At 43.9% G+C, this 20,088-nt stretch overlaps 1 protein-coding gene across 1 annotated transcript; it reads left to right on the forward strand.

Moving 5' to 3' along the window:
• The first annotated feature begins 9,359 nt into the window (after nucleotides 1-9,359).
• On the forward strand, nucleotides 9,360-19,833 carry LOC137333237 (RLA class II histocompatibility antigen, DP alpha-1 chain-like). The gene is made up of 5 exons (XM_067997396.1): nucleotides 9,360-9,487; nucleotides 9,688-10,008; nucleotides 13,949-14,230; nucleotides 16,963-17,077; nucleotides 19,151-19,833. Exons 1-5 carry the CDS (start codon nucleotides 9,433-9,435, stop codon nucleotides 19,218-19,220), a joined length of 843 nt encoding a protein of 280 aa, XP_067853497.1. The 5' UTR covers nucleotides 9,360-9,432; the 3' UTR covers nucleotides 19,221-19,833.
• Nucleotides 19,834-20,088: the final 255 nt, after the last annotated feature.

Raw genomic sequence — 20,088 nt, forward strand, 5'->3', positions numbered from 1 at the left:
GGAATGAACCAGAAGTTTTCGAATGTGCAGTGGGACAGGTCTGGGACCTACTCCGGCTCCCTGCCTCACTGTGAAATTCAGAATTACAAAGATTAAATAGAATTTACAGCATCGAAACAGGCCATTCGACCCCATTAATCTGTCCTGGTGTTTATGCTTCACACGAGCCTCTTGCCATCCTACTTCATCTAACGCTATGAGCAGATCGTTCTATTCCTTTCTCCCTTGTGTACTTATCTTGCTTCCCTGAAATGCATCTACGCTATTCGCCTCAACTGCTCCACGTGGTATCAAGTTCACATTCTAATCACTCTGGGTAAAGAAGTTTCTCCTGAATTCTTTCTTGGATTTATTAGTGACTATCTTATATTTATGGCCCTTAGTATTGGACTGCCCCGCAAGTGGAAACATTTTCTCTAAGCCTACACTTTCTTACCACTTCACAATTTTAAATTCTTCTATTAACAGCAAAGTGGGAGAACCTTCACCCACGGACTGCAGCGGTTTAAGAAGGCGGATTACCATCACCGGATCAAGGGCAATTAGGGATTGGCAATAAATGCTGGCCTTGCCTGCGACACCCACATCCCATGAATGAACAAAAAAAAAAGGTCACACCTCATCCTTCTCATTTCTAGAGAAAAGAGCCCCAGCCATTCATTCTTTCCTGATACTTAGAACCTCTCAGTCCTAGTATCATCCTTGTCAATCTTTTTTGCAACTTTTCCAATGCCTCTATATCCTTTTTGTAGTATAGTGGCCAAAACACAGTATGGTCTAACCAACGTTCTATAAAAGTTTAACATAACTTCCCTGCTATTCAATTCTATCCTTCTAGAAATGAACCCCAGTGCATAGTTTGCATTGTTATGGCCTTGTAAACTAACGTTGCTATTTTTAGTGATTTGTGAATGTGTTACCCCAGACCTCTTTTCTCCTGCATCACATTTGGACTCTTATTTCCCAAGGAGTATGCGGCCTCCTTATTCTAACTACTTTAGCACCTCACACTTAGCTATCCTAAAATTCTTTCGCTATTTACACGCTCATTCTGCAAGATTTTTAGCGTCTTCCTGGATTTTGTTGCAGTCTTGTTTAGTATTAACGAAACCCCACAATTTTAAAATTGTATTTCCGATTCCTGAGTTCCAATCATTCATAAAAATAGTGAACAACAGTGGTCCCAGCACCGATCCCTTTGGAACACCACTTCCCAGCTTCCGTCAGTCTGACTAACTCTCTTTATCCCCTACTCTCTGTGTTCTGTTTTGTAGCCAGCTTGCTATCCATTTTAATTCTTGTCCCGACTCCACATGCTCTGTCCTTAGTCATGACTTTACCATGTGGTAACTCATCGAAGTCCGTTTGAAAATCCAAGTATACTACATCTACTACATTACCCTTGTCTACTCTTTCTGTTACTTCTTCAATGAATTCAATAAGGTTGGACAACCATGACCTTCCCTTTTGAAATCCGTATTGACTATTCTTCATTATATTTTCGGTTTCTAGATATATTTCTATTGCATCTTTGAGTAAAGATTATCTATCCTACTACCGATGAAAAGCCAACTGGTCGGTAGTTCCCCGGATTTGCTCTTTCGCTTTTTTAAATGTAGGAATAAAATTAACTGTCATCCAGTCCTCTGGCGCTATACCGTTTTCTAACGAATATTTATAAATATATAATAGTGCCTCTCTGATCTGTTCCCTGGCTTCTTTTAGTTCGCACGGATATCATGCATCCAGACCAAGGGTTTTAGACTCTCTAAGTTTAATTGGTTTATCAATCATCTCCCCCTTTCCTACCTTAAATGTCTTGATATCTTTTTGATCACGTACATTACATGTGTTTGAAGAGCTGTATTTGTACTTCGATTACTTACACATTTACATTAGATAGGATTTTCCTCACAATCCCAAACGGTGACACTGCTCCCTGACGCTGGATTACACGGGCTGCTGGGCTAGCCAGGGCTAAGGTCGGCTAACTCGATGAAGAGAGTTATCAACATGTTACCGATCTGCGTAACGTCTGGGAGGCGGATCGTTACCAGATCGAGAATGTTCTGGACCTCTGCTTCTGTGCGTGAACTGGATCGTGAATCGTGTACTTCAGCCCTGGAGTGTACGGGTAGCCTGGAATGTCTGCCTTCTGTTATCGGTACCGGTAAAGATCAGAAATCAGAGTGGAGAGGATAAGAGGAATTTAATTGCAAGACATTACTGCCGGAGTTTAGTGTAGGAACCCGCACCGCAGTGTGATTTAGTCGCACTAACTTGGTAGGGGGGAATAAGACGTGGAAGCAGTAAGCAAAGTAAAAGGGACACGGGTTTTAGGGGAGATAAAGAAAGCATGAAAGTCATAAAGTAAACCAGAAAGAGGAGAATTAGAACGTGTAAGGATACCAAACAGAGAAGCAGGTTTGAGATGTATGTTGCTTAATGCACGATGTATTGTGAATCAAACTGGTGAGCGAGGGACACAAAATCCTGTGGTAGATGTTCGATGTCACAGACTTAATAAAGTCTCAGTTTAGGCTAAGGCAGGACTGGGAGCTGAACTTTCCTGGTTCCAAAATACTCCAGTAGGATAAAGTAGGAAAAAGGGAGTCAGGGTGATAGTATTAATGAAAGATTCCATTACAGTTGGAGGATAGAGCAATGGTATAGGGATGGATCAAAAGCCAAATTTGTTTGCTTATAATTAAGAAACAGGAATTTGTCTATTGGGAAAATACTATCGACCATCAGCGAGTGGAAAGGAGATAAAGTAGCGAAATGTAGACAGATAGGAGAAGTGTGCAGATGCTATAGAACCTTCATGAAAGATGACTTCAATTATCCAAAGAAGGAATGGAATAAAAGTATTGGAGAAAGGGATGGGATTCTACATTGTGGCGCAGACTGTTTTATAGTTCAATTTGCGTTCAATCCAATAAGGAAGGGTATAGTACTGGTTATAGTTCTAGCGAATTAAATGGGATAGATAGATAATAGAAGTTTCGGTGAACATCTGGAAGACATAAAATGATATAAAAATTGAAAAGGAAAGGGAACCAATAAAAAAATGATTGGATTTAAGACAACTTCGACGGTATAGTAATGGAATTAACAGATACATTAGCAAAACATATTCGTTGGTAAGATAGTACACAAAAGTTCAAAGACAAGATGGTTGGAGTACAAACTAGATACTTTCCCGCATGAAGTAAGGGGTACAGCAAAAACTGGAGTGTGGCGAATGGACAGAGTAATTCTAATAAAACTGAGTCTTAGGGGTGCACAGCAAGCCGAGAGCTAATAACACAAAATAAAATCATTCAGAGCATGAAAAATATAAAGGAGAAGCAAAATAAAGTGTACAAAGGTTAGGAGAGGTTAATAGAGAGCCATATAACCAGGTTCACGGATGACACAAAGAGATGTGGCAAAGAATCATAGCATCATAGACTGGTTACAGCACAGAAGTAGGCCATGCGTCCCATCGAGCCGGAGCCAGATCCGGTCGTTTTATGTGCAATCCAGTTAGTCCCATTCGCCTGCTCTTTCCCGGTAGACCTACAATATTTTTCCCTTCAAGTATTTATCCAATTCCTTTAAAGTCATGATTAAATCTGCTTCCACCACCTTTCAAGCAGTGCATCCAGACCATAAATACTCGTTGCATAAAAAAGATTTTGCTCATTTAACCTTTGGTTCCTTTGCTAATCACCTTAAATCTGTATCCTCTGGTTCTCGACCCTTCCGTCAATGTGAATAGTTTCCCTTTATTTACTTTATCAGAACCCTTCATGTCTTTGAACACTTCTATCATTTCTCCTATAAACCTTCTCCCCAAAGGAGAAAAATCCCAGCTTCTACAGTCTATCCACGTGATAGAAATCCCTCATCCCTGGAACAATTCCAGTAAATCTCCTCTGCACTCTTTCCAAAGCCTTCACATCCTTCCAAAAGTGTAGTGCCCAGAATTGGACGCAATACTCTAGCTGTGGCCGAACCGGTGTTTTCTAAAGCTTCAACATAACATCCTTGCATTTGAACCCTATGCCTCTCTTTTCAAGCCCAGGATCACGTATGATGTTTTAACTGCTTTCTTAGCCTGTCATGCACTTCAAAAGATCTATGCACATATACCCCCAGGTCTCTCTGTTTCTACACCCCCTTTAGAATTGTACCATTCAGCTTATTTTGCCTCTCCTAATTCATTCTATCAAAATTTATCACTTCGTACTTCGCTGTAAAATATCATCCACCACCTGTCCGCCAATTCCACCAGCATGGGATCATAGAATTGTTGACATTTACGGCACAGAAGGAGGTCATTCGGCCCATCGTGTCTGTGCCGGCCGGAAAAAAAGATATCCAGCCTAATCCAACTTTCCAAATCTTGGTCCACAGGGGTTTTTTTTTATTCGTTCATGGGATGTGGGCGTCGCTGGTGAAGCCGGCATTTATTGCCCATCCCTAATTGCTCTTGAGAAGGTGGTGGTGAGCCGCCTTCTTGAACCGCTGCAGTCCGTATGGTGACGGTTCTCCCACAGTGCTGTTAGGAAGGGAGTTCCAGGATTTTGACCCAGCGACAATGAAGGCACGGCGAAATATTTCCAAGTCAGGATGGTGTGTGACTTGGAGGGGAACGTTCAGGTGGAGTTTTTCCCATGTGCCTGTTGCTCTTGTCCTTCCAGGTGGTAGAAGTCGCGGGTTTGGGAGGTGCTGACGAAGAAGCCTTGGCGAGTTGCTGCAGTGCATCCTGTGGATGGTACACACTGCAGCCACTGTGCGCCGATGGTGAAGAGAGTGAATGTTTAGGGTGGTGGATGGTGTGCCAATCAAGCGGGCTGCTTTATCTTGGATGGTGTCGAGCTTCTTGAGTGTTGTTGGAGCTGCACTCATCCAAGCAAGTGGAGAGTATTCCATCACACTCCTGACTTGTGCATTGCAGATGGTGAAAATGCTATGGGGAGTCTGGAGGTGTGACACTCGCCGCAGAGTACCCAGCCTCTGACCTGCTCTCGTAGCCACAGTATTTATATGGCTGGTCCAGTTAAGTTTCTGGTCAATGGTGACCCCCAGGATGTTGAAGGTGGGGGATTCGGCGATGGTAATGCCATTGAATGTCAAGGGGAGGTGGTTAGACTCCCTCTTGTTGGAGATGGTCATTGCCTGGCACTTATCTGGCGCGAATGTTACTTGCCACTTATGAGCCCAAACCTGGATGCTGTCCAGGTCTTGCTGCATGCGGGCTCGGACTGCTTCATTATTTTAGGTGTTGCGAATGGAACTGAGCACTGTGCAATCATCAGCAAACATCCCCATTTCTGACCTTATGATGGAGGGAAGGTCATTGATGAAGCAGCTGAAGATGGTTGGGCCGAGGACACTGCCCTGAGAAAGTACTGCAACAATGCCCTGGGGCTGAGATGATTGGCCTCCAACAACCACTACCATCTTCCTTTGTGCTAGGTATGACTCCAGCCACTGGAGTGTTTTCCCCCTGACTCCCATTGACTTCAATTTTACTAGGGCTCCTTGGTGCCACACTCGGTCAAATGCTGCCTTGATGTCAAGGGCAGTCACTCTCACCTTTGGAATTCAGCTCTTTTGTCTATGTTTGGACCAAGGCTGTAATGAGTTCTTGAGCCGAGTGGTCATGGCGGAACCCAAACTGAGCATCGGTGAGCAGGTTATTGGTGAGTAAGTGCCGCTTGATAGCACTGTCGACGACACCTTCCATCACTTTGCTGATGATTGAGAGTAGACTGATGGGGCGGTAATTAGTCGGATTGGATTTGTCCTGCTTTTTGTGGACAAGACTTACCTGGGCAATTTTCCACATTGTCGGGTAGATGCCAGTGTTGTAGCTGTACTGGAACAGTTTGGCTGGAGGCGCAGCCAATTCTGGAGCACAAGCCTTCAGCACTACAGCTGGGATGTTGTCGGGGCCCATAGCCTTTGCTGTATCCAGTGCACTCAGCCGTTTCTTGATATCACGTGGAGTGAATCGAATTGGCTTAAGACTGGCTTCCGTGATGGTGCGGATATCGGGAACATAAGAACATAAGAAATAGGAGCAGGATTAGGCCAATCGGCCCCTCGAGCCTGCTCCGCCATTCAATAAGATCATGGCTGATCTGATCCGAACCTCAAATCTAAATTCATGTCCAATTTCCTGCCCGCTCCCCGTAACCCCTAATTCACTTTACTTCGAGGAAACTGTCTATTTCTGTTTTAAATTTATTTAGTGATGTAGCTTCCACAGCTTCCTGGGGCAGCAAATTCCACAGACCTACTACCCTCTGAGTGAAGAAGTTTCTCCTCATCTCAGTTTTGAAAGAGCAGCCCCTTATTCTAAGATTATGCCCCCTAGTTCTAGTTTCACCCATCCGTGGGAACATCCTTACCGCATCCACCCGATCAAGCCCCTTCACAATCTTATATGTTTCAATAAGATCGCCTCTCATTCTTCTGAACTCCAATGAGTAGAGTCCCAATTTACTCAACCTCTCCTCATCTGTCCACCCCCTCATCCCCGGGATTAACCGAGTGAACCTTCTTTGTACTGCCTCGAGAGCAAGTATGTATTTTCTTAAGTATGGAGACCAAAACTGTATGCAGTATTCCAGGTGCGGTCTCACCAATACCCTATATAACTGCAGCAATATCTCCCTGTTTTTATATTCTATCCCCCTAGCAATAAAAGCCAACATTCCGTTGGCCATCTTGATCACCTGCTGCACCTGCAAACTAACTTTTTGATTTTCTTGCACTGGGACCCCCAGATCCCTTCATACTGCAGTACTTTCCAGTTCCTCGCCATTAAGATATTAACTTGCTCTGTGATTTTTCCTGCCCTAGTGCATAACCTCACATTTTCCAATATTGTATTGCATCTGCCAAATCTCCGCCCACTCACCCAGCCTGTCTATATCCCCTTGTAGGTTTTTTATGTCCTCCTCACTCTCTACTTTCCCTCCCATCTTTGTATCATCTGCAAACTTTGATATCTTACACTCGGTCCCCTCCTCCAAATCGTTAATATAGATTGTAAAGAGTTGGGGACCCAGCACCGACCCCTGCAGAACACCACTGGCTACAGGTTGCCAGTCCGAGAATGTACCATTTATCCCAACTCTCTGCTTCCTGTTAGATAACCAATCCTCCACCCGGTGGGACAGGACATACCCAGGGATGGTGATGGAAGAGTCTGGGACATTGGCTGAAAGGTATGATTCTGTGAGTATGGCTATGTCATGCTGTTGCTTGACTAGTCTGTGGGACAGCTCTCCCAATTTTGAAACAAGTCCCCAGATGTTAGTGAGGAGAAATTTGCAGGATCGACTGGGCTTGGTTTCCCTTCGTCGTATCCGGTGCCTAGTGGTCCGATGCCGGGTGGTCTGTCCGGTTTTTTTTCTTATTATGACTTTTCGTAGCTTGATTTTACAACTGAGTGGCTTGCTAGGTCATTTCAGAGGGCATTTAAGAATCAACCACATTGCTGTGGGTCTGGAGTCACATATAGGCCAGACCGGGTAAGGACGGCAGATTTCCTTCCCTAAAGGACATTAGTGAACCAGATGGGTCTTTACGACAATCCGGTAGTTTCATGGCTACCATTACTGATACTAGTATTTTAATTCCAGATTTTTTATTTAATTAATTGAGTTTAATTAATTAATTGAATTTAAATTCGCCAGCTGCCGTGGCGGGATTTGAACTCATGACTCTGGATTTTTCGTCCAGGCCTCTTGAGGTTGCCGGTTACTGCATTTCAACTTCATAACCACATAATTTTCGAATGTGATGAGGGTTTCTGCCTTTCGGGCAGTGGGTTCCAGACCCCCACCACCCTTTGGATATAAAATAATCTCCTCAGCTCGATGTTCTCAATCACCCACACATCTCCGTCTATGACGCCTTTGTCCCCATTAAAACCCTTACTCTTCTACATCCTGTTAGTTCCCCCTGGTACGGCCCCTATCTTCGCTACCTCAAGCCAAAAGGGTTTGACTTCAACGTTTCTGGTGAACAATTAGTTTAGCCATTCATCGTCAGATCTGGCTGGAATACGTCAAGCACTCCTGGGCACTGCTCTCCTGTGCCAAAGCTGCTCACTACTTCTAAGTCATCCTGGAATGGAAATATAACACCCGCTTCTCTTCTCCACTACTGGCCATCTCCTTGAAATAATCTCCCCTGCTCCTCAAACACCTTCGTTTCTAACAAGTGTCAGGAACTCAAGGATTTTTTTTGTCAGTGAGATTTAGACTGTCCATTTAGCTGCCTCTGCTGTATCCCTCCCTTCCCAGAACTCACCAATTCAACGTTGCAAAAGTTTCCCCCTACCCTAGCCCTGAACCCACGTCTTTATCCAGTTTATATCCTATCTCCCCTCATGATATCTCCAAGCTCATCTTATCTATGAGACCCACCTTCTGCTCTCTCGACCCTATTCCCATTAAACAGCTGACCATCCAACTTCCTTTCCTGAGCTTCATGCGAGATGACATTGTATATTGTTCACTTTTCTGTGGTACTGTGCGCCCTCGCTTTCAAAACTGCATTCAGTCTGAATTGTTCCAATTTACCGAGGTATCTATGATTTTATGGTGTCCTGAGTGTCCTGACTATCTTCTCACCTCCTGACAAACTCTGAATCCAGTCATTAGCGCCAAGAAGTCGAACCTTCGGAAAAGTTAGCAAATGGGGACTAAATCTTGAGAACCATTGTTTATCATTACTGTTTAGACTCAATTTCATAACTTCTATGAACGTGGCTGGTGTCCAGAGAGCCCATCAATTTCAACAACCAAGTTCTGTTGAATGTCATGAGTATTTTCTCCAGTCGGTGTGTACCTGCCTCGGTACAAAGGGACCCGTGTAATCAAAAATGCAATTTTCTGCCGATTTTTCCCCTCCAGAAAGCCGGGATTTTGGATCAATTGTACCGAACGATCCAAGCTCAGGTCAGCCAACTCAGAACAGAGTCGGGTTCGAACGATGCGAACTTCAGCTCTGTGTGGTTCAGTACTTCACCACGCAATAAATGGGGACAGAGCGAAAGAGTCAGATACAGACCGCATTCACGACACCTGCACATGCGTATCTGCAACAGGTTTGCCAGCGATGCGATAAGTGAAGCGCTGTTGCAATTAGAAACTTTTCACGTAATTCAAAATAGTTCCATTTTCCCGCGGTCACCAATGAGATCTGGGTCATTGTAACTTTCAGCGTGTTGTCACATCTCCGTCCGCATACCTGCCATAAAAGTGAACCGGTTCATTGAAGCTATTGCCTCAGATAACTTGTGGAGCGCCTGACTGTAACACTCAGTCCCAGATTATCTTCACCATCTCTCGATGTCCTGCACCCTTCAGTGTTTCCCGCTGACTTACAGCAAACAAGTGATCGACTTCATCGCTGTTGCTCAGAATGTCTACACGTGATGTGTTGCGATACCTCTCAGCTCTGGCCATTATTTGCACAGGTTTATTTATGTATACCTATCTGTTAAGTGGGAAAACGTGAATAAAAAGTCAATTCGCATTGTGGAGGCAGCTTCTCTTCAATGTTTATTGCAATTTTCTCATTTCCTTTCGTTCTACTTCTGCCGCATTATTTCCTCCCTTTTGATCCCCACGATCACTATCCCTGACTATAACCTGTGTTTGTGTTTATTTCTGACAGTTATTAATGGGACCGCTCTCACAGTGCTTCAGCTCCCTGCCCGCCTGACTCCGGTGAAAGGTACAAATGTATCCATTTATTGCTCTTTCCCGCTTTTCGATCGCAACGCATTGGTGGATGTTTACTGGCGGAGAGCCGGCCAGGACGGGATTTTGGATTCGAGTGTAGACAAAAGGAAAACATTTATACCATTCAAGAAAGGATCTGCCGAGTTTCACCTGCTGAATGTAGGTTTCCAGGACTCTGGAGTCTATTATTGCAGCATGAGAGATTGGAGAGGAAAGATTTCCAACGGGAATGGGACTGAGCTTATTGTGTATGGTGAGTGTCGCTGAGGGTTAATGAACCTTCGTAAAATTTTATGAGTATAGATTAGAGAATATTTAACAAAGATCAGCAATGCATTTTCTCTCAGTTCGGTTCGGTGCGCCTCTTTTCCCCCTATTTAGTTGTTAGTTTACACAGAGCAGCACCGATTACCCTGCACGGGTCAGTGGAATTCAGATTGTCTGATTTCAGTCAATCGTTGCTCTCTTATCCGGTATAATTTACTTAAATCTGTTTCACATCACATATTTACAAATAGAAACTGTTGAGTAACTCTTCTGTTTACTTTTAAACAATTATCGATAAAGCAAGGGGTGTATTAGACTCTGAACCGCATCCAGTCTGGCATCACTTCTTTCAATCTCGACCCGCCTTTTACCGACATTCCGGAGTCCATGGACATTTCCCGAGGGCCTGATGATTCAAACCTGGGATCCAGCAGTGAAATCGTCAGTAACTTTTCGTACATAGATGCAAGTATTACACAGAGACAGGGGAATAGGACTGAGAGGAGCACAGCAAATCCAGGAGATAACCATAAAATAATCAACCGGACAGAGATGAGTGACAGGGTAACGCTGAATAAAATTGTACTGCATAAAATTCGAGATTGTACGTCCACTAACTTTAAATTTTGTTTACACCTATATATTTTTTTAAACGCATAGATTTATTTACACTGATTATAGATTGTACTCTCACTGAGAGATTTAATTACACTGATTATAGATTTCACTCATACGGATAGATTTTTATACTTATTATAGGATTTCACTTACACGGATAGATTTATTTACACTGATTATAGATTTCACTTACGCGGATAGATTTATTTACACTGATTATAGATTTCATTTACACGGATAGATTATAGATTTCACTTACACAGATAGATTTGTTTACACTAATTATAGAATTCAGTTGCACTGAGAGATTTATTTACACTGCTTATAGATTTCACTTACACGGATAGATTTATTTACACTGATTACAGAATTCAGTTACACTGATAGATTTATTTATACTGATTATAGATTTTACTTACGGAATGTAATCCTGTAATCTTGTCGGACAAGGCTGGACTTCTGATGTCCACTTGAGGCACTTTATCCAAACTGTGGATCTGTTCCAAATACAATAGACCTGGTCAGTAAAAAGCTCCACCTTTAAAATTGATAATGTTTAATTCGACACCAGAAGGTTAGAGACGAGATTGCAATTGAGAATCTGAAGAAGGGGGAATGGGGTTTTCAAACATGGGATAAGGAACATTTCCATAAAATAGATATAAATCCATACCGCGCGGCCCATGCGTGGATCATCTCCTGTCCCAATTCAGTCTGTGTTTCGAATAGTATCTCGGCGGGAAAGCCGAAGTATTTCCCATGGATCCCAGTGTCAGTGTGGGAATCATGTTTGAAATGAGGGATGGAGCAGGGGTTTCGGAGGACAAATTCATGAAACGAGATCACCTAAGGAAAAGGAGTTAACAAACGCGAGTAACCATCTGAGATGAGAGGGTCTGCAATTAAAAGATGGAAATATCTTCCGCGCCCTTTGGTGGGGTGGGGGGGTGGTGTTTACTGGAAAATACCAGTTGCTGGGATGCTGTTTGGGATGTAGTCGGAGACACAGTTCAGGCAGGTATGAGATCACTGTCAGGCAGTTAGGAACATTGATCGAAGAAGAAGGTTTTGAACTCGGGGTGAAATATTGCCTGAAAAACCAGAGTTAGTGACTGATGGGTTTACATTTCTAAACGAACAGAAGGTTTGTTTACGGGGGACGGGGGGGGGGGCTTTATCTGAGGCCGGCAACCAACGGAGCTCCTGAACATAGGAGCTGGATTTTTTATGGGGATTTTAACAGTTATGAGCGGGAATATCAGCGTTGAGGTAGAATTAAGGTAAAGTGAACAGTTACCGTACGGAAAGCGAATGATTACTCCGTCAGTTCCAAAATCCAACTATGACCTGGTCGATCTGATGGAGATTGGAATGACCTAAAAAAACTAAAGTTCTCACAAGCGGTCTATGGTCTTGGGGTAATTCTCAAAAGTTAAAACTCCTCAATTAAATGAGAGAATAAAATGTCAAAGTAAAAAAGAAAGTAGACAAAGGGCAGATCTTGACTTTGTGCGATAGTGTGAAACAACTGTTGGGAGTCGGCGGCTATGGAAATCAAAATGGGGAGAGATGTAAAACGGGCTGCCGATTCGCTATCACCTCTTTCATACTATGGCAGAAAATCAAGATCAACCTCAAGAAGCGGGTCTGTGGGAGGATTGGGATGAGCAATATCTGATACGGTTACATGCGGTGGACCCTGATCCGTCCCACAGGGGTCTGTACTGGACCAGTAGACCCAGTAGAAATACACTTTAATTCTGATTATTTATTATTCAAAGAGCCTCCACAGGAGGCGAGCCTATCGGGATAATGGGATTCAGAGTGGGGTTGGATTCTAATTTTCCCATTAACAAACCGTTGACTAGCCCACAGCCGAGGAGTCAGTGTCAGTGTGAGTGTTCCTTTAGAGAAAGACCATTAATTCTAAGGAGAAAATGCAAAGCGAATTCAGTGACATGATCCGAGGGATGAGAGAAGATGATTATCTACTGATCTGTTTAGGAGAAACAATGGGTCATAAACTTAGAATCAGATCTTGAAACAGAAAGGTGAAGGGAGAAGATTCATCTTCACTCCACGGTTGATTAGAGTATGGAATTGATCGGCGCACGAGGCTACCGAAGAGAATCAAAGACAAGGTTTCGGGGAGAATTCGACCAACAGTTGAAGAAAAATGCATGGAGAAAGGAAAGGGAAAGGATTGGGGTAGAGGGCTGGGAGCTGGACTGTGGCGGCCCGGGCACGTTGCCTCCGACTGTGCTTAACTTTCTATGAATTCACTCGAAAACAAGGAGGATAAACGAGACAGGCAATCCGAGCGAGGCGGGGCTTCGGGGGTACCCAGCTTATCCCGATCAAGATATGGGTTAAACATAGGCCATTTCACAGGGTCAGATTTCTGCCCACAATCCCGCCCCTCAAGGCTCCCAGTCGGGAGCGCAGTCTCCCTGAATTGACTTGTTCCCAAAGATGTCATTGAAACGGATCTCTGTTACAGCAGAATCTCCGCCTTATCCGTCATATTTGTGAGCTGGTTATTTTGATATGATTTGGCCGCCACATCGATCTGCAAATTGTACCTGAACAAGAGCGAAGTGTTGAAGTCATTCATGCAGATCGACTACAGGCGTCAGGACCTGATTATCTCGGAAATGAACCGAGTGTGTGAGCTCTGGTATCGGACAGCCTCACCGCTGTTAGACACTGACAACAATTCCAAGACTGGAACGGAGACAATGGGTGATAGCGAATCGGCAGCCTGTTTTACATCTCTTCCGATTTTTATTTGCATTGAAGTCAGTGGAATGAAAAATCGGGAAATTTAAACGGGAAGTGGATTCGCTATCACCCGTTTTACACAATCACACGGTCAAAATCTACTCCAATTACTTTTCGTATTGTTCTATTAAGTTAACACGCAGTCTGTGAACCCATATTAGTGAAGGTAATGTCTCCCTGTTAGTGACTCTGAAGCCTATTTAAAACCGAATGTGCAAGTCACAGTGAATCACCTGCAGAAATAGGCACGGGTTCTGTTGAACTTGGACATTAACTTTCAATGCCCAGACATGGGGGCCTTCCCGTTTACCGAGTCTTGGATCAAGACAAGAACGAAATAAATATCACTATTCACTGTTTTGATCAAAACAGCCATTCGTTATGAATTCTAATATGGCGGTAAAATTTCCCTTTTAAAGGGACTCTGCAGATGCTCCATGCTCTCCCTTCTCGCCGTCTGTTCTTTCCTTTCTCTAATATAATATACGAGTAGTGATTTCAACTCAACTCCTTTAACTCCTTTCCAGTGCCGCCAACTCCTGTGAACATTACCCGCCTGCTCTCTCCGTCTCTCACACTCCTCTGTACAACAGCTGTTTTTTTCCCCGAGGAGTTGAACCTCACTTGGTATCAAAATGGCTCCGAAATTACATCTGGGATAAACACGGTGCAGACACGGAGCGAAGAGGGATTGTATCAAGTTTCCAGCTCCCTCATCTCTGTGCAGAGCAGGACGGTTTATATCTGCCGGGTGTCCCATGCCTCTCTCCCGGCTCCAGCCAACGCCAGCGACACGGTTCATGATCCGGGTAAGAGACCTACATTCTCAGCACTGGAATAAACTGTATCTGTGTTACATATAGGAGCCATTCAGGGACTTTCTGTCACCACTAAGCCACACCAGAACATTCTCAATGCAGTCAGTGTGTATGGGGTGACTGTGCTCATTGCAATTTCAAAAAGCTTTCGATTTTGACTTTGGAGATATGTAACCGACGTCTGAATCCATATCGCCCCATTTATACTATCACCCAAGGTCAAAATTGACCCCGTTCCGTCTGCAGAAAATCGGGTATAACCAGCGGCAGATGCGCTACCGCCCAAAATTTAATTTGACCCCATTATCTCCTCTGTACTTTCCTGCTCAAAACCTGGTCTGGCTCTCCACCCGACCATTGCTACAGCCGGCCCCTGGCGAGCCCTCGTTCCGCTGCTCATAGCCCTAGTCTAGCTGTCCATTAATCCCTCCCCCCTTTGGGCATCTGTCTGGTCTCCACCTCTCGTGGCTAGTGGCCTGCACTTTCTCTCTGCCCCCAATTCCTCACTGCCCTCTCTACCTACCCATTCCTCTCCACTTCTTCCCCAGTTCATCTTAATGCCCTCTTGGTCCCGTCAAATATCACCTGCTTCCCTTTCTAAGCCGCCCCCCACCCCCGCACACACACACTCCTTCTCCTCCTCCTCCGCATCTCTTCTCTCTCTCCTCGGCCCAACATCTTCCATCCATTATTCCCACCCTTCATTCCGGTAGTCTATCCCAGTTCTACCTCCCCTCTTCCCACTCCGCCGTCCCCTTTGGCTTCCTCTGGACTCCATGGTCGCCGCCTTCCCTCACCTCGGCCCAGTTACCACCTGCTATATATTTCAGTTCAACGGAGGACTACATTTAGTTTTCACTCCCCCTGTGAAACACCAGGAGATTGCGACTAGTACTAATATAGTGGGTAGCATTTCCACGGGGTCTCCCGATATTCGGCGGAAGATCCGCAAAACCCTGGAGATAGGGCGTGAGCAGCTTTAATTATATCGCTCAGAATCAATAAGCATTTATTTGTTGTATAAAAAGAAACTTAAGAATGTCTGGCTAACAGAATAACTGAACAATATCTTGGTAGAATCATCTCCTGCTAAAAACCTTACTTCACCCGAAGTGCGGGATTTGGGGGGGTGGGGGGGACTTTGAGGGGTTTCTTCCCATTGACGTTGGATCTGCGAAACAACAGTTCGGTAACTCGAGAAAAAAAGGCATAAATGCTGTTTACTCCCTTTCCAGTGTTTCTGAAGCGTTTCCGCTAAAGTTACGGCGAACTTGCGGGAGAAGCTCGCGTGGAAATTCACCCCCTCGGTCTTTACTTCATCGCGCAAAGCCATCGGATATTATCCACTAATATTATATCAATAACGATCCTTCCTGGGACCAAAGGCCCGAAATCACTTTTGGCGATACCATCAGTCAAAAGCTTAATGCCTCTACAACATGTTTTGGCTGCTAGTTAGTGGGAGTGTTAACCCGTTTATAATAAACCCCTCAACAGCTGTATTAAAACAGTGAGGAAATTCGGACAGACACAATGAGACATCGGAATTGTCTATATTTATATAATCACCAATAGTAACGTTGAAGCAAAACATGTCTAGTAACAGAAAAGAGAAGTTGAAATAAGTTTCAAGAAATAAGAATATTATTTGGCTAATACATGATCAGAAGGTTCATGATTGGCATCCGACTTGTTTTCTGCTCAGCTCACTGTGGTACAATCCCTCGTGTGAAGTAATGAAGAAAGCAAAATATGTTCAGACATCAATAAAATCTACTCTGAAATGCAAGTAATAAAAATCTAGAAATGAAATTTTCCGTTGAAGCAAATATCAGACACCCTGGTCAAGAAAATAAATACCCTGCACCGGGTACAGTCCACCCGGATTGTAACTACAGCACTGACTCTAAGGTTTCAGAGCGTGCGAGCAGGTATGGAGATCGTCAGTCCCAATATTCAGGACCAAATCAATCATAGAGCCTTCATTAATTGGATCAATTCCAACTGAATCGACAGCAGGCAGACAGGAAGTGATGTCAGTGGAGTGATGTAGCGAAAACTAGTTGTTGACCCCGCTCTCCGACAGTGTAATCTGCAGAGGAGATGGGGGCTCTGCGAGAAGACCCGAGAAGTCACTTGTGCTGCGGACATTAAAGCTGTTTGTATGTACATCGGTTTCAGTGTTTGGTGTATGCCTGTGATATAATCTCACTTGGGCTCAAGTACTGCAGTAAATCCTCAAACACACAGTCCTTGTAACGAACACACTCACTGTCATCAGTTAGCTCTCTCTCTCTCTCTCTCTTTCTCTCTCTCTCTCTCTCTTTATCTCTCTGCCTCGCTGTCTGTTTTTGCATCTCTGTCTTTCTCTCTCTCTCTGTATATATATATATATATATATGTCTCTATACCCGTGCTGTCTCTTTGTCTCCATGTAACTATTTTCCCTGTCCCTCTCAATGTCTTTCTATCTATCTATCTATCTCTGACTTTCTGTCACTCTCTGTCTGTTTCTATTTATCTATTTCTCCCTCTCTCTCTCTCTGTCTGTCCGACTGTGTGTCTGACTCTATCTATCCATTTTCCCTCTCTGTTTATCTATTTATCTCTCTCTATCTATCTATCTATCTATCTGTCTATTTCTCCCTCTCGGTCTCTTTCTTTTTAACTCTACTGTTTTTTACTAAACTCCTTTAATTGTCCATTCTGTATCTGCCCACCAGCCTCGACAGACCGATTCCCAACCTTTAACTTCTGCCGTTTCCTTTTGGGGTTAATGGTGATTCTACTGGGAACCACCATCATTGTCGACCATTTGAAATCAGTCCCCTTTTTAAGGTAAGATATTGATTTTTTGATTCAGATAATTTCCGTGGAATTATAGTAATCAAACACAGGAAACAAAATAATAGAATCCTTATTTTGCGACTTTAGATGTCTGGGTCGATTGTTTGCCTGGACATTGGCTGCCATTCATTCATCTTCACTTTCTTATCTATCCGAGTATTTACAGCAAGAAAGGTAAATCATATTACAGGGTGTAAAAGTGCCACTCAGAGTTATACATGCACCCATCTCTCACTCACTCTTACTTTACACCGCCGTCTCTCACTCATTGTTACTTCACACACACATCTTTCATTCACTGTTACTTACACAACCATCGCTCGCTCGCTGCTATTCACATATATCCCTCGCTCTCTTGTTACTCACACACCTATTTCTCACTCACTGTTACTTGCACACTCTTCTCTCACTCACTGTTATTCACACACCCATTACTCACTAAATTGTTACTCACACATCTATCTCTCACTCACACACACATCTACATAAGAATATAAGAAATAGGAGCAGGTGTAGGCCATACGGCCCCTCAAGCCTGCTCCATCATTCAATCAAATCATGGCTGATCTTCGACCTCAACTCCACTTTCCTGCCTGCTCCCCATATCCATTGATTCCCCTAGAGTCCAGAAATCTATCCATCTCAGCCTTCAATGACTCAGCATCCACAGCCTTCTGGGGCAAAGAATTCCAAAGATTCACAACCCTCTGAGTGAAGAAATTCCTCCTCATCTCAATCTTGGATGGCTGCCCCTTTATCCTGCGACTATGCCCCATCATAATCATACACGCATCTCGTACTCACTGTTACTCACACACCCTTCTCTCACTCTCTGTGACTCACACACTCATCTCTCAATCACTGCTACTCACACAGGCATCTCTCACTCACTGTTACTCACACATCTATCTCTCACTCACACACCCATTTCTCACTCATTGTTACTCATGCACACATCTCGCACCCACTGTTAAGCACATACATCTCTCACTCACTTGTTACTCACACAACCATTGCTCACTCACTGTTACTCACTAACCTATCTCTCACTCACACGCCCATCTTTCACTCACTGTTATTTGCAGACCCATCTCTCACTCACTGTTACTCACACACAGCTCTCACTCAATTGTTACTCATACACATTTCTCACTCAATTTTACTCACACATCCATTGCTCACTCACTGTTACTCACACACCTATCTCTCACTCACTGTTAATTTACAAAGATATATCTCATTCACTGTTACTTTGCACACACATTTTTCACTCACTGTTACTCACACAACCATCACTCACTCACTGGAACTCATATCCATTTCTCACTCAATTCTTACTCACACCCTATCTCCCAGTTACACATTCATCTCTCACTCACTGTTACTCGCACACCCATCTCTCACTCATTGTTACTCACACGGGCATCTCTCTCTCACTGTTACAAACACAGTCACCTTTCACTGACAGTTACTCACACACCCAGGAAACTCAAAATACATTGGCTCCTCGTTGTATCCAATGTAGAAATGGGCGTGTGAGTAACAGTGAGTGAGAGATGGATGTGTGAGTAACAGTGAGTGAGAGATTGGTGTGTGAGAACCAAGAGCCTGCTGCACCAGAGGCTGGAAATGGAGATAATGGAGTAAGTGTCCTGAAGCAGAGGAATAGACCTGTATTTCAGCGGGGCGCTGTTTGTACTGAACCATAATAGCAGGGAGGTCCCAGGTTGCATTGCAGTTTTGCTGATTTAGCTGATCTCAGCCGGGGCAGTGTCAATTCGACTTGGTGTCCCTGGGATATTGAAGGACAGCGGTTTGCAAACGTTTCCAGCCTCTGGTGCAGCAGGCTCTTGGTTCTCGTATTTGGAGCTGTTGTATCAAGTTCAGACCCATTCAATGTGTTCACTTCTTGAGGGATTATCAAATTGCAATATCCTGGCACCGTGAGTCTCGGTAGAAGATCAATTAAAACTAACCGGTGATTCTGATCTCGGATTTGGTGCTCACTTTGTTTAAGCATCGACTACTTCCGGTTCATTCTGAAATCAACTTTCTTTTTAACAGCAACACAACTGATGACAAACTGGCAGCAGCTGCTCCTGATTTCACCGACTCCAGGAAAGCAGCGAATTAATGTCAAGGAATCAATACAGGGTCTGTGCTGACCGGGATTATAAAGTGGAAAGTCGATTTGAAGGGGTTCATTCTGCATTGGACAGAACGAGGAGCCAATATATTTTGAGTTTCCTGGGTAAAAGGCGCCGTTCACCCATTTGCAATTGTCTAACACACGGTCCATGCCATTAATGGGGCAGAAAGTCAGTTTGAGGATAATCAAATACTTCAATGTAATGGGTAGTTTACAGTGAAGATTTTCCCGCGCCCAGAATCCACCGGAAATCATCATAAATGAATTGTGTCAGCTTCGCGCCAGTTTCAATTGTTATCCTCGATTTCGAGGCAGTTTCTTCAACAAAATATAAATTACCCGTTATTGGAGGCTGAGTAATTTCTGTTCCTACATTTGTTGAATATGAGAATGGTTTATATCAGGAATAAATGGTGCTGGGGGGCCCATGTCAGCAATGAAGAGTATTGGAGGCATTCGGCAATGGCCGTGTCTCTGCTTCTCAATATCAAACTATTTGCCCTGTATTCAAGCGCTATTTCTAAACATGGGCCCCGAACCCTGACAGTCATTGACAGGCCTTTAAAGACTGTAACACGTGACCGTTCGCTGCCGGTAATAAAAGGGATTAAATGAACAAATCAAATTACACATTTATTTTCTCTTACTTTTAATTAAGGAAAAAACTTTTAACAAATCCCCGCATCAGACGAATAGCAATAAAATTAATGCTCATAGAAATATTAACAATACGGGGGGAATGTGAGGATGGGGTGACAGCAGAATGATTCTGAGAGCACGGACAGGAGTGGAGTCCCTGCCCAGATACAGTGAGGGGCTGGAGAAATAAAGTGAGTACTGGAATTGAACTGGC

This window comes from Heptranchias perlo, chromosome 16 (genome assembly GCF_035084215.1).
Source record: "Heptranchias perlo isolate sHepPer1 chromosome 16, sHepPer1.hap1, whole genome shotgun sequence".
Taxonomy (NCBI): Eukaryota; Metazoa; Chordata; class Chondrichthyes; order Hexanchiformes; family Hexanchidae; genus Heptranchias; species Heptranchias perlo.

What these genes read in the sequence shown, in the direction of transcription:
- LOC137333237 (XM_067997396.1), top strand. Translation starts at nt 9,433, where the DNA reads ATGTCTACACGTGATGTGTTGCGATACCTCTCAGCTCTGGCCATTATT. An exon ending in CGACACGGTTCATGATCCGG is followed by an intron (nt 14,231 to 16,962) that starts GTAAGAGACCTA and finishes TCTGCCCACCAG; the next exon opens with CCTCGACAGACCGATTCCCA. An exon ending in AAATCAGTCCCCTTTTTAAG is followed by an intron (nt 17,078 to 19,150) that starts GTAAGATATTGA and finishes TCTTTTTAACAG; the next exon opens with CAACACAACTGATGACAAAC.